This window comes from Chiloscyllium plagiosum, unplaced genomic scaffold, assembly GCF_037043375.1.
Source record: "Chiloscyllium plagiosum isolate Xiang-an unplaced genomic scaffold, Cpla_swu_hap1 HiC_scaffold_1, whole genome shotgun sequence".
Lineage (NCBI taxonomy): Eukaryota > Metazoa > Chordata > Chondrichthyes > Orectolobiformes > Hemiscylliidae > Chiloscyllium > Chiloscyllium plagiosum.
In genome coordinates this window covers 124,476,879-124,491,085 of record NW_028270139.1, presented here as the reverse complement: position 1 = coordinate 124,491,085, position 14,207 = coordinate 124,476,879, and the positions used below count along the sequence as shown (strand labels likewise).

The window sequence follows — 14,207 nt, the reverse complement described above, 5'->3', positions numbered from 1 at the left end:
TTTACAAGCCTATTTGCTTAACTTTGCCTATTCATTTGTCCCCTTCCAAACCGAAATATATATTTCTTCCATATGCAACAGTTCTATTTTTTTAATGCAGCCACTGTAATTCAAGTTACAACATATAACTTCCCTGCTCTTTTATTCAGAACTGAAATGCTAAGCATTTTCTAAGAGTTCATTAATAAAAACCTTAAGCTTGTCGGGTAAATAGAGGGAGACTATTCCAGTCACATTTAGCCTGCAGCCGGGGAATGGATGGAAGCAGCGCCGGTGCAGTGTGTATGTGGAGTTGTGGGGGGTTTCACAGAGCAACGCGACGTATCACCAACGCAACCACCTACCATTTCTGCATTGCAGAATTTTGACTCCGTCCATTTTTATTTCACATATAAAGCAGCACAATACATTGTCAATATAACCGACTTACTTTTCTCTTTTTCTTCCCCCTCCTTCTCTTGTTAAGATAAGCGAACAGATATGGGCCTGCTCTCGTTTTATTGTTGAGGCGTTGCACTATGAGGATCTGCAGGATGGTTCGTATGGCGAGTGTGCTGGGTTTGGTGATGTTAAGCGTCGCTCTGCTTATTTTATCGCTGATCAGCTATGTCTCACTGAAAAAGGATAACCTCTTCGCCACCCCACGATATCTAGGTTCAGCCGGCCCTAGGCTCTATATGTTACACAGTGGATTTCGGTAAGTCGAGGGGGGATAAAAACATTTCTTTTATATGTTTATATATAGAAAGCCTTTGATCGAAATCAACAGGATCCATGCAAAATTAGACGGTCTAATCAGTTTGCGGCCCCGGTACCCGCTTTGCTTTCCAATCGATTAACCACTGGATTAAACTTCAAATAGCTCCAATAAAACAACTGCATTCTGTTTTATTTTCACAAAGTAGTAATGGTATTGTTTGAAAGAAGCACGCAGATCCGTGCATCACTGCGGACGCAGAGCATCTCTCTGACATGTTCAATCTTTCTGTGCACTCTAACTCCCCTTCCCCCATCAACACAGCCCCTCTCCAGGCATCACGGTTTAACCGACGGTATGTTTTATCCACAGCCCACCCCCGCCTTGTTCCATGTAAAAGTACAGGTTGGGGTTGGGAGGAGGGCCGGGGATGGGGGTTAAAGGAATGGAATATTTCGGGGGGATGGGGCCACTAGACCAGACGTTTACGGATTGTACTCCTTTAGTGACTAATATACAGCGGGGCTGTGGTATCGTGGCTGGACACACGCAGTGGTCTATCAGTCTCCCTGACTGCCGAGGCCTACAGGGGTCCCACAGAACAATCATCCCTCATTTCAGAGGGAGAGGATAGCTAAATGCTTCAGTCGGAAATGTTGCAGTTGTTTGTGCGTCCATATTAATTGTAACTGTTGGTCATAAGGACAGATATTCCCAATGCTGTACTCGTAAAATAAATAACATGTTTGTTGTTGTTATTGCCTTAAGGCTGCATTTGCAGGCAGCACTCACCCAGTTGGAAGAATTTGTGCAAAACATTAAAATTTAAAACAGAAATCGAGAACATTGTTCGGGCACATAATAAACAAATGTGCAAGTTCCTTTACATAAGGAATCTGATTTTAATTGATTTATTTTTTGTAGCGTCTGTCTATCAGTTGTCTGGGAACCATTCAGGAATTAATGATGACACTCCTGACCTGAGACCTATTAACACAACGCGGATTTGTTTTAAAGAGCTCAGATAATCAGCACAGCTTTGTGCCAATCACCACAGTGTACATGAATATCAAGGAAAATTCGCTCTAAAAGTTCCTGTAATACAGGCGTTGGTTCTCTTACAACTGCTGGAACTGAGATGATGTGGTGCAACTTTTCAAATACGCTATGAATATTTGTCCAATGCATTAATTCCATGGTGCTGATCGAAAGTGAAGGCTCATTGGGACACGCCGTATTTTGCATTTACATAGCCCCTTTAATACAGTCAAACCTTCCAAACCTATTCACAGAATAATCAGAAAAACAAATGGTGTGCAGACAAAAGAGACGTTTGAATGGGTATCTCAAAGCTGGGCCAATGAAGTGCGACCTAAGGAGCTTCTTTAATGGGAAAAGTTTTGTATGCAGCATTCCTAAGCTTAAGGCCTAATGTCCTGACAGCGCAGAGGGGGCAGGGAAACCGGTATGTAGACGGCACCAGAATTATAGCAATAAGCCTTATTGCATTTAATAAAAGGGGAAATATCCAACCAGAGACAAATGTTTAACAAAGCCAGCATAGTAATTTAGTGTAAATCAAACAAATTTAAAATGAACAATTCAATTAGCAGAATAAATAGTAAGCTGTATTGGTCATTGTCAAAAGTAGAAGTGCATTTGATAATGGATAATCCATTTTTATTAAATTAACTAAATAAATTTAACTAGTCTGATCACCATACACTTCATGTATGCATGGTAGACTGGTTAGTTAGGATCGGTGCTAGATCCTTTACTTTTTGTCATTTATATAAATGATTTGGATGCATAAGAGGTACAGTTAGTAAGTTTGCAGATGACACCAAAATTGGAGGTGTGGTGGACAGCAAAGAGGGTTACCTCAGAGTACAACAGGATCTTGACCAGATGGGCCAATGGGCTGAGAAGTGGCAGGTGGATTTTAATTCAGATAAATGTGAGGTGCTGTATTTTGGGAAAGCAAATCTTAGCAGGACTTATACACTTAATGGTAAGGTCATAGGGAGTGTTGCTGAACAAAGAGACCTTGGAGTGCAGGTTCATAGCTCCTTGAAAGTGGAGTCACAGGTAGATAGGATAGTGAAGAAGGCATTTGGTATGCTTTCCTTTAAATGTCAAGAGTGTTGAGTACAGGAGTTGGGAGGTCATGTTGCGGCTGTACAGGACATTGGTTAGGCCACTGTTGGAATATTGTATGCAATTCTGGTCTCCTTCCTATTGGAAAGATATTGTGAAACTTGAAGGGGTTCACAAAATATTTACAAGGATGTTGCCAGGATTGGAGGATTTGAGCTATAGGGAGAGGCTGAGTAGGCTGGGGCTGTTTTCCCTGGAGCATTGGAGGCTGAGGGGTGACCTTATAGAGGTTTACAAAATTATGAAGGGCATGGATATGATAAATAGACAAAGTCTTTTCCCTGGGGTTGATGAATTCAATACTAGAAGACATAGATTTAAAGTGAGAGAGGAAAGACATAAAAGAGACCTAAGGGGCAACTTTTTCACACAGAGGGTGGTACGTGTATGGAATGAGCTGCCAGAGGAAGTGGTGGAGGCTGGTACAATTGCAAAATTTAAGAGGCATTTGGATGGGTGTATGAATAGGAAGAGTTTGGAGGGATATGGGCCGGGTGCTGGCAGGTGGAACTAGATTGGGTTGGGATATCTGGACGGGTTGGACTGAAGGGTCTGTTTCCATGCAGCACATCTCTATGACTCTAAGACATGGGATCCAGAGGAAGCTAGCTACTTGGATACAAAATTGACTTGAAGATAGGAGACAGAGGGTGATAGTGAAGGAATGTTTTTTGGACTGGAGACCTGAGATGAGTGGTGCGCGTCAAGGCTCACTGCTTTTCATCATATATCTAAATGATTTGGGTATGAATATAGGAGGTATGATTAGTAAATTTGCAGATGATGCCAAGTGCAGAGGACAGTAAAAAAAATTATCTCAGAGTACAAGTGGACCTTGATCAAATGGGCCAATGGACCAAAGAGTGGCAGACAGAGATTAATTTAGATAAATGTGAGATGGTGTACTTTGGTAAGGCATACCAGTAAATGGTAGGGCCCTGGGGAGTGTTGCTAAACAAAGAGATCAAAGGATGCAGGCACATAGTTCCTTGAAAATGGAGTGACAAGTAGACAGGGTGGTGAAGAAGGTGTTTGGCATACTCGCCTTCATTTGTCACAACATTGAGTATAGAAGTTGGGATATCATGTTGCTGCTGTATAGGACATTGGTGAAGCCACTTTTGAAATACTGTTTACATTTCTGGTCACCTTTCTAGAGGAAGGATGTTGTTAAATTTGACAGAGTTACAAGGATATTGCCAGAGTTTGACCGTTTGAGCTATAGGGAGAGGCTGAATAGGCTGGGGCTTCTTTCCCTGGAGCATCAGAGATTGAGTGCTGACCTCATAGATGTTTATAAAATCATGAGGGTCATGGGTAGGGTAAATAGCCAAGAACTTTTTCCTAGGGTGGAGGAATCCAAAACTAGAGGACATAGATTTAAGGTCAGGGGGAGGATTTAAAAATCATCTGTCGAATAAAACCTTTTTACACAGTAGGTGATGTGTGTATGGAATGAGCTGCCAGAGGAAGTGGTGGAGGCTGATGCAATTACAACATTTAAAAGACATCTGGATGGGCACATATATAGGAAGGGTTTAGAGTGATATGGGCCAAATGTTGGCAAATGGGACTAGGTCAGATTGTGATGTCTGTATGAGTTGGAATGAAGGATCTGTTGCTGTGATTTATGACTCCAAAAGCCCTTCATAAAAGAGGTTTCAATTATATAGCATATTTTACAATCATATGACATGCTACAATGTTGACAGCCAGTGAAGTAGTATTCTTTTGTAATGCAGTACATGTACAGGAGGCAGAAAACCTGGGTTCTAAAGTCAGCATTTTTACATTTCCAAAGGTCTGCATCATAAAAAGAGCACACCAGAAAAAAGGCCCAGAAATGATTGTAACTAAATAAGTTTCAGAACTAGAAATTATCAGATCTGTTGTATCTGTTGCATATATAGGCAAAGTGATCAAATCTGACTTGGCCACTGCAAACCCACAATCCTACAGTTAGAAATCAGCAGACAGTGAAAGGCATTGCATGGGGAAGCACGTGGGAAGCAGAATGAGAAGAAGAAACATTTGGCCTAGATTTAGAAGGGGTGACCCTGACTGATAAATCCCCAGAACCCGTCTGGTTAAACTACAAATTAAGGAGGAAGTGGAACTCTGGAAATTATTTACTTAAACTTTCAAAAACTAATAATCCATATAAAGATTATGTGTAACATTGTAAATAATGCTGCAAGATATGAGAATCTGGAGTAATTCTTAGAACAGAGTAAAAAAAAGCCTGAATAAATATGGATCAGAAATTAGTCATCAGAGAATGAATGGTGGACTGGACAATGGCTCTGAAGGAGGAGGGTAAAGGTCAATGATTTGACAATGTAGAAAAGTAAATGAAGTTAACCCTTCAGAATACTCAGCAGGGCTGTGAAATCCAAGTCTGCTAAAAACATCTCAACCATATATGCAAGTGGAAAGTCCAATTTGGCCTGGCATCGGATAGTATTTACATAAACGAAACTCACAAGATTGATCAGAGATATCAAGGAAGTAAACTGAAAAGTAGTCATAGAATCATACAACACTGAAAGAGGCTATTTGTCCCATTGAGTTCACAAAAATAAAGAGAGATGCAGGCTGCACCGTGAAAGTAAAATATGAAAAATTCACCAAAGTTGAAAATGTTGCGAAATAATCCAGGTGACGTGACATAGGTTTAACTTCGTACATTGAAAACATGCCAGTAAAAATTGAAATATTGAAGATAATCTGTTTAACTGGCAGAGTCAAAGACATGCGGAGTATCAATATGCAAATCGGAGCAAGAGTTTGGCAACCCGTTCTATTCTTATGTTCAATTAACGAGTATTTCATTGTGAAAAGTTACAGGGGGGGTTCTCAGGGTCATCCATTAGAGAGATGAAGAATGGAATCTGTGGAGTACAACTCCGCCCTCCGGGAAAAGACATGGAACGTCAGTGAGGAAATCTAAAGGAGATATCTCCTGGGGAGGGGTGGAAATGAAAGTAACTGACAGAAATAACTAAATTGCCCAAACAGTTATTATCCAAACAGCATGGATGAGGGGTACTTTTTAAGTTACTTCAAAGAAAGATTGATTATAATTTGCTGTGATACCGAAGGTGAGTTCGAGTACTTGAGTCCTCTGAACAAGCAATTTGTAGAATTGTCTCTTATAACCTAATTATAAACTTAATATTAAACTTTGTGTCAGTTTTTCATTTACATTTGGATAGCTCCATGGGGGATGGAGGGTGCTGCGAACATGCATTTCTGCACTCGCCAGCATAAATGATCAAATAAATCCTATTAATAGCTTAGCTTTTTTTAACAATCCTTGAAAAGTTCATAACGAAATGAGGTATTTTGTGAATCGAGTGTTGTCAGTTCACGAGCGGTTAAACTGAACGGGCAACAGTAATGGTGACTTCGAATTAAAACTTGGCGATTTTTTTTTTCCCCTGCAGGTCACAGTTCTCTTGGAAATTTCTGGATCCTTCTTTTTTGCCAGCAGGAAGTGGCCTTAGTGACAATACTCGTGCCAACTCCGCGAAATGGACTTTCAACACAACATCCTTTTTAAAGCAAAGGCAAGTCACTCTGAAAGGCGTGAAGTTCCAAAGGGGCTATACCGGAAGTAATTCATTGCTTGCATTGTTTAACTGTTTTTTTGACTTTTTGATCTTTTCATGCTACCTGTTCCCCCCCCACGCCACACAAACATACACACAAACACACACATGCCCTCGCGCTTTCAAATTAAACCAAAAATCTGATACAGTGCGGTTTGCATTATGTACAACAAAAGTGGTATCACCATTAGAAAGAACTGCCAGCAATAGCCTGTGAAGAGTGCCAGTGAGATATTTTACTATAATATCGGTAATAAGCATATTTTAAAGTTGCAAATTCACAAAGGGAATCTGTTTAATACTTAAGATACGTTTTCCCTTCCCACCGGCTCTTTTTGATTCGTTTTTTTTTACTACATTTTGAATCTACTGAGTTTTTTTACTGCATTATTAGAGGTCTGTGCTCTGAATTCACATTCATTACCATGAATGAACTGAACTAACTTGTTCTCTTTGTGTGTATGTGTGTTTTAGGAAGGACATCAGTCGCTATGTCGACATTTATAAAAATTTCACCTTGGTTAAGAAAAACGTGCGAGTAGGACAGTTGCTGCACTACGATTACTCTAACCACAAATACGTTTTCTCAGTCAGCAATAGTTTTCGATCATTGCTCCCCGACGTGCCCCCTATATTAAAGATGCACCACAATACATGTGCGGTGGTTGGGAACAGTGGGATACTAATCGGGAGCCATTGTGGAGCTGATATCGATAAAACAGATTTCGTGTTCCGTTGCAATTTCGCCCCAACTGAATCTTTTGAGAGAGATGTTGGCAAAAAGACGAATCTCACGACATTCAACCCAAGCATCCTGGAAAAGTACTACAACAATCTATTAACAATCCAGGATCGAAATAAGTTTTTCCTGAATCTTAAAAAGCTCGATGGAGCCATTCTTTGGATCCCTGCCTTTTTCTTCCACACTTCCGCTCCGGTGACAAGAACGTTAGTAGATTTTTTTATAGAGTATAGAGCACAACTAAAGGTCCAATTGGCTTGGCCTGGGAACATAATGCAGCATGTCAATAAGTGAGTATGTGTGGCCAAGGATGGTTTTTTTTAACCAGAAATTTCGAAAAGAAATCGCAGGATGTTTCATTATATTTAGTCAATCTTCAGTTGCCTTCTTTGTGATTGAAATATTGCTGTGACCATTTTTCATTTTGAGCCATATGTGCGATACTGAGGCTTGACAGGTTCTCCTTGTGACAGGGTCTGGAACTAGGGGACTCGGCTTAGTAATGACAAATGGAGATGAGCAGATTGTTCTCGCTGTCTTCCTCTGAGGGTCCTGAATCTGTAGGACTCCTTGTCAGAGAGCAGTGGAAGCAGGGCCGTTGAGTATTTTAAGACAAAAGTCGGTTGACTCTTGACTAACAAATGATTAAGAGAATCAAAGGATATTGAGGTGGGTAGAATGTGGGGTTGAGGGTTGATCTTATCGAATGGTGAGGAGCTGAATGCCACTTAAAGTTCTTAGGTATATTTAATTTGTCCCCTTTGATTTTTTTTTCGCTGATTCGCCGCCTTGTTCCTGATTGGTTCAGTTTCTGTGCTTTCTTGAGTCATATTAGAGTCATAGAGATGGAAACAGCATGGAAACAGACCCTTCGGTCCAACCCGTCCATGCCGACCAGATAATCCAACCCAAACTAGTCCCACCTGCCAGCACCCGGCCCATATGATTAATTTTCTCTTATATTCTCAAGATTCTGAACTTCGGCTATCCCCTCCCCCACAACTCCCAGAGATGGATTTAAAGGCCGAAGCAAAATGATTATCGCCCCTTACCCACTGCACCGTTTGCTCTGTACAGTGAAATTTAAAACATAATATGCAATTTGATTTTTTAAAATCTAAAAATAGTCACAAGCGTGCACACAAAAATGCACTTAACGTGCCAGTCGTTTAGATTGGTCCCGCATTTTGCAAAGCAGGTACTTCACGTCATTGTTTTGCACAATCTATATAGAATGGTTCTGGAGCCCTGACTCCCGGGTCATGCTCATCCTTTTTCTTGTTCAGTCTCGTGCTCTAGCCTGTCTTGGAATATTCTCTTCAGCCTCTTGCTGTGTCCAAATACCCGTGCATCTTATAAAGTCATTCTATATTCACTCCAGTGGACTCACATACCTGCAGTTCAACCTCTGATAAACGGGCAAGTCCGCTTTGTCTCCCGGCCACAAACTAAGATATTGCCGAGCATTTTCTCACCTTTTCTATTCTGAATACCATCTTCATTAAAACCATGGAGAAATTTACCTCAGAAAAGTGAAGTGGTCAAATCATTAACTGACTACATTCGTTTGTAAGCTGCTGATTTTTATTTACAAGAACAAACATTTCTCCAAGACGCTTTCATTTCCTTCTCTTAGCCATATAATCCCAGTCCCAATCCCAGATTTCATCTTTCACTCCTTCACCAGATCTGGATCATTGCACCTCAGGAACACACGAAGGCCAACGGTACTCATCCAAAGAATGAGCGACAATGTTGTCAAAGATTTGCAACTTTCTCACATGCGACAAGAAATGGCGTGAGTGACAGGTGTTTAAATAAAAACAGACAGGATGAGAGAAAGTCAAACAGAAAGGAGTATCGAGAATGTAAGAATGCAGAAGATAGGAGACAAGCTCGGAAAAAAAATAAAGGGAGAAGAGTGGGAAAAAAGTCACAGAGATGCAAGGATAGTAAATAAAGCGATAGGGTAGAGCAAATATTAAACGCCTAAGGAATAAAAATAGAACACTAAAATTTACCAAGAGAATTAAGTATTGTTCATGAAAGAAAATCCACGGATGATTGACGTTTTGTCATTTTTTTTGTTGTTACTCTATTGTTGAACAGATATTGGAAGACCAAACATCTATCCCCAAAGCGTCTAAGTACAGGCATCCTGATGTATACACTAGCGTCGGCCATCTGCGAAGAGATCCACTTGTACGGATTTTGGCCTTTCGCTTGGGATCCCAACACAGGAAAAGAATTGCCATATCACTACTACGACAAAAAGGGGACAAAATTCACAACCAAATGGCAAGAGTCACATCAACTACCAGCAGAATTCAAGCTGTTGTTCAAGCTACACAATGACGGCTTGACTAAACTGACTCTCTCACGTTGTGCCTCTTAATAGGATGCTTTTGAAGTGCCAAGTCATTCCTTGTTTTCATTCTTTGTTCAGTTTTTGATTCCAAATGCGTTTTGTACCCAATGCGTTAAGCTCTCTATAGGCGACGCTTCGTGATACATTGCTCAAAGTAATTCCAACAGCTGTGCCACTGACGTGTTCATGAGTTTTCGTGTACTGTGGTAGTAAAGCATTTATTTTATGTTGGCCGCAAGCGATTAGAGCAGAATTTGGGGATGAGGTGTGGTTACCTTTAAAGATATTGAACTTCTGGCAGTTGTTTATAGATGTCAACTCACGAACAGCAATAGCTGCTTTGTAGCTGCCAGTGGCGATTGAACGCGGACTGGCGATATTAGGCGTTCCCGATATAGTAACGATCGGCCTAGGTCACAGAATTCTCTAAACCCGGTATTTTAAAAATGACTCCTAATCGAATTAGACATGGATAATAAATGCTGGCCTTGCCAGAGATGCCCACATCCCACCATTGAATAAGTAAGGTGAGATATCTCTATGTTGAAGGCACTCAGGTAGTTTTGCCAGATGTGTTGAAAAGTATTAAAGTCATGGAAAATATGTTCCAGTGATTTCGCTCGAGTATTTTTGTTATCCGGCCTATCAACCTAATTCAATGGTACCAACATCATAAAACCACAGTCTGCATGTTCGGTGTGCTCAGCACGGGAGTTATTACAATCAACTTATGGAGATTGTTTTTGTTATTGAACTTTTAGGTCAATTTCTTACATTTTAGCATTAAACAGCTAGTGAGCTCCAAGTATCCTGTCTGATTTCAAAGACCGAGTTGCCCGTAGAATGAAGTGCAAACCTGCAATAATTAATAACCAATGAAAACAGTCCCAGCATTACAGGCTCGACAAGCAGAGTTGGCAGAGTTTCGCTGAAAGACAGTCTCGTAAGAAATACAATGAAAGAGGATTGCAAATGAATTGTTTATTTAAGCATATCCATAAATGAAAAGCATTTGGTATCTCTCAAGTCTGTTTATATACAATATCTTGTACGGTTGTCAAAGTGAACATGCGAGTCTTTTTGTATGTACGTGGCACAAACAGTTTTTTAACCATCAAATGGACGGTAAATGTACTACTTTTGTACCGATACTTAAAAATAGACTTGTTTTATTTCTTTTAGAGCTTGAGGAGAGAAATGAGTTTCGAAGTTATATTGAATACACTTTCTTTTGCTTGTTTAGTTGATCCATGTCCCTGCCGCCAAGTAAAAGCCGGGGTTTCACTCTTGTATTGCAAAATTGAAGAAGTTAATTGATTATTTTCTGTAAATATTTTTTCTCATGCCTGCTATTGTTCATCTATACTAAATTACTTATTAACTTCTGTGAGAATTTTGCTTCAGTGGCGTGACCATTTGTTGGTAACTATATAAAGACGTTTGGAACAAAGCAGCGCGTACTCATTAATGGTAATATCGCCTCGAAAACATTACAAAAACTTACTTGTTTACCAAAAAGAAAACTTTTGTGTTTGCAATCTCACGAACAATTCTACTTTGCTTAAAAGTTCCGATCATTCCACATCAGTTTCCATGGCTTCGGTCTCATGAAGTCCCGTGCAAATAAACCGGTTAATATATTTGATTTAGAAAAGTCCCGATACACTGATTGCCGTGAGACCACAAGGAGTTTACCCCGAAATGAATAGCGTGCTTTAAATTTAGAAAGCATCATTCGTTACCCGAATGAGTTGGAACTCTGAGGGATGTCGTTGCAAAATTAGAGCCGCTGTTCACATATTGGCTAAACCGAGGCCTTTCATTGTCTCCATGTGGAAATGAAGGAGGGAATACCCTGTTTAGATAAATGCTTTTACATTTGTGCCTACCTACAGACATTACAAGGGAATGCTTTCATATGTATTCGGAATTTGGACATTTGGGGGTTAATATGATATAACTATAAAATAATTAAGATACAGGTAGTTAACGTTAATGTAACTTTAGGCCATAAGTTAGTTGAAAGAGCACAGCAATTCAGGAGCATCCAAGGAGATACTGTGCTCTTCCAGCACCACTGATCCAGAATCTGGTTTCCAGCATCTGCAGTCATTGTTTTTACCCCATAAATTAGTTGTACGAATTACGCTATCCCTCTCTATGTAGAACTCTAAATATGCACACAACATAGAAGGAATTATTCAATTTGTGAACATTTCAATCGTGCACTTCCACTCCCCGTTTAGGCGCCCGGCTTGTGTTTGACCGCCCCTCCAAAGTTGGTTAATGTAGTTTGGAAAGTTAGACTCCTAATTATTTTATTTATTTTGCAACACATTTCCTCTTGCTGTTAATCTCACTGCGGGAGTTGAGGAACAATGCTGACTATTCCTTTCCCTCAGTTCAATTTTTGATCTACTGAGTCAACCGCGGTCATTTGATCAACTTTATTTTTAAAACTTCCATGTCATTAAAAAGGTTTCCGCCTACAATCACCCGCACCAACTTTCAGAATGTGTGACCCTTCAGAATGCCCGAACCAGGAACAGTTTCCCCTTTTCTGTATTATTAAAAAATATTTGACCAACTGCTCAAAAAATCATTCTTATACGTCCCGCGGAACAAGCCATGCAAATTAAATAATATCAAATAACAAAAGCAATAATATGGAACTATTTATTAAAACTAGAATATTTCCTCTACCTCACATATTTGCCTTAATTATGCTTAGTGTCATATACCAAATTTACAAAGAATTTTATAAGTGCTATTTTGGACATTTGACCGGACCCAGCAAGTCTACATTCTACTCCACTATTTATATTCCTCTCATTACGAAAACCAAATGATTATTTTCCATGAAAATCCATCTCACTTCATATAGGCTGACATTTCAGGAAATGTCTCCCAAAACACGTATTCATTACACGTATTTTAATGAATAGTACATGATACAGTTTAATAAAAACGGCACGAAGATGGACTCCCCATTATTACCACAGAACAACAGGTGAACAAGGCTTTGTAATCAGAAACAGAAATTGCTGGAAAGACTCAGCAGATCTGGCAGCATCTGTGGTGAGGGAGCAGAGTTAACGTTTCGGGTCGAGTGAGCCTTCCTCAGAACATCTTTATAATTTTACCCTTACCAACAAACTACGTTCTTTACACATATTTTCCGATGCCTGCAGGTGATATATGCGTTCAACTCTTTTTTGTCTACTGAGCTCTTCAAATGTATCTACAAAGATCTTGTTCCGGATTGGGAGGATGACTTGCCTCAACAGAATTTGTTTAAAGTTCCAATCACTTTCACTGATTGCGAACGTGCAGATTTACACTTTAATAGATTAAAACTGCAGCATGGGGGACCAGCATCGCGAAGGTTCACTCTGTTTGTGATTGTGCATGTTTAATGTTCTCGTTGACAACAATTCGAAGAGAGGGAGGGAGAATTACAGCACTTACAGAAAGAGACAGACTGGCGAAAGTGAGCAAACTGTTCAACGTTGTACCCACCGCAGTATTTATGGTTATTCAATGCGAATGTCATTGCATACACCCATCAAATCCTCAGCGGTGGTCAGTCTATGCGGAATAAGGACTTAAACACGTGCAGAAATCCGAAATGACAGAACTGGATAGCACGCCTCGTCAATCCCTACATTTAAAACACACCTGAACCTTGTAGCTTGCAAACTTTTTGGAGAGTCATATCTTCTGTATATCCCTTACTTTTATCTCACCAATTGATTTGCATTTATGCTAATGGCGCATCGACGAGTTTGTACAAGATTTCTGTGTCTTACCTTACGAATAAATGACGGGACATATGTCGGTAATGTTGCACCGGGGTCAGTGTGTACTCTGGCTCGCGAATAGGTGAACTGACCCCGTTTAGCTTTAAAGGGATTCAGTTTACACTTGCAAGAGTTATTTATCGAGTTTTACAAGGTAGCATAATACTTAATGTAAATATAAATATAATAATACATATTAAATATCAGCTATTTATCAATCAAAACTATAACCTGACGATTGACATGTAAAGTAATATTTTAGGGCCAACAAAGTCTTGATATTTGTTGGAGTGCTGTCTATGCAGAGTAAGAAACGATACCGAAATATTCAGATAGATTTGATGGAATGTGTGCTTTTCACAAATTCACTAGATAAAATAAAATTACATAAAGTAGGCGCCTTTTTTAACTTATCTTTTTTTGGAAATAAATTCCGGTTTAAAATAATGGATAAGATCTGGTTAGATCCTCAAATTAGTCAGCATTGTTTGATGTTCGAAATTATTGTAATGCAACCAACTATTCACGACTGTAGCATTTCAATTGCCTAATATAAGTTTTCTTTTAACATTACGAAAGTTATAATCAAATATATCGAGCATAATTTCGTTGCATCACATGACCGTTCTTTAAATGAATTAAAATATGCAGATTTAAATTAATAATTATTTTCAAAATATATTCGCAGAGCGAGAATACGAATATAAATAATCGTAGAAATGCGTGAGATATTTTTATAGCTTCAATCTATAAACCTTTCATTTCGAAATAAGTTATTATTGCTATTTTTGAGTGTGTCAATCCAGAGTGAACCGCTGGGACATTTAATTAC

The 14,207-nt window shown here is 39.5% G+C and overlaps 1 protein-coding gene across 1 annotated transcript; it reads left to right on the top strand.

Annotated features, from left to right (window-relative positions):
- Positions 1-419: 419 nt before the first annotated feature.
- On the top strand, positions 420-9,612 carry st8sia3 (ST8 alpha-N-acetyl-neuraminide alpha-2,8-sialyltransferase 3). Its single transcript, XM_043675910.2, has 4 exons — positions 420-697; positions 6,301-6,423; positions 6,940-7,497; positions 9,317-9,612. Exons 1-4 carry the CDS (start codon positions 519-521, stop codon positions 9,600-9,602), a joined length of 1,146 nt encoding a protein of 381 aa, XP_043531845.1. The 5' UTR covers positions 420-518; the 3' UTR covers positions 9,603-9,612.
- Positions 9,613-14,207: the final 4,595 nt, after the last annotated feature.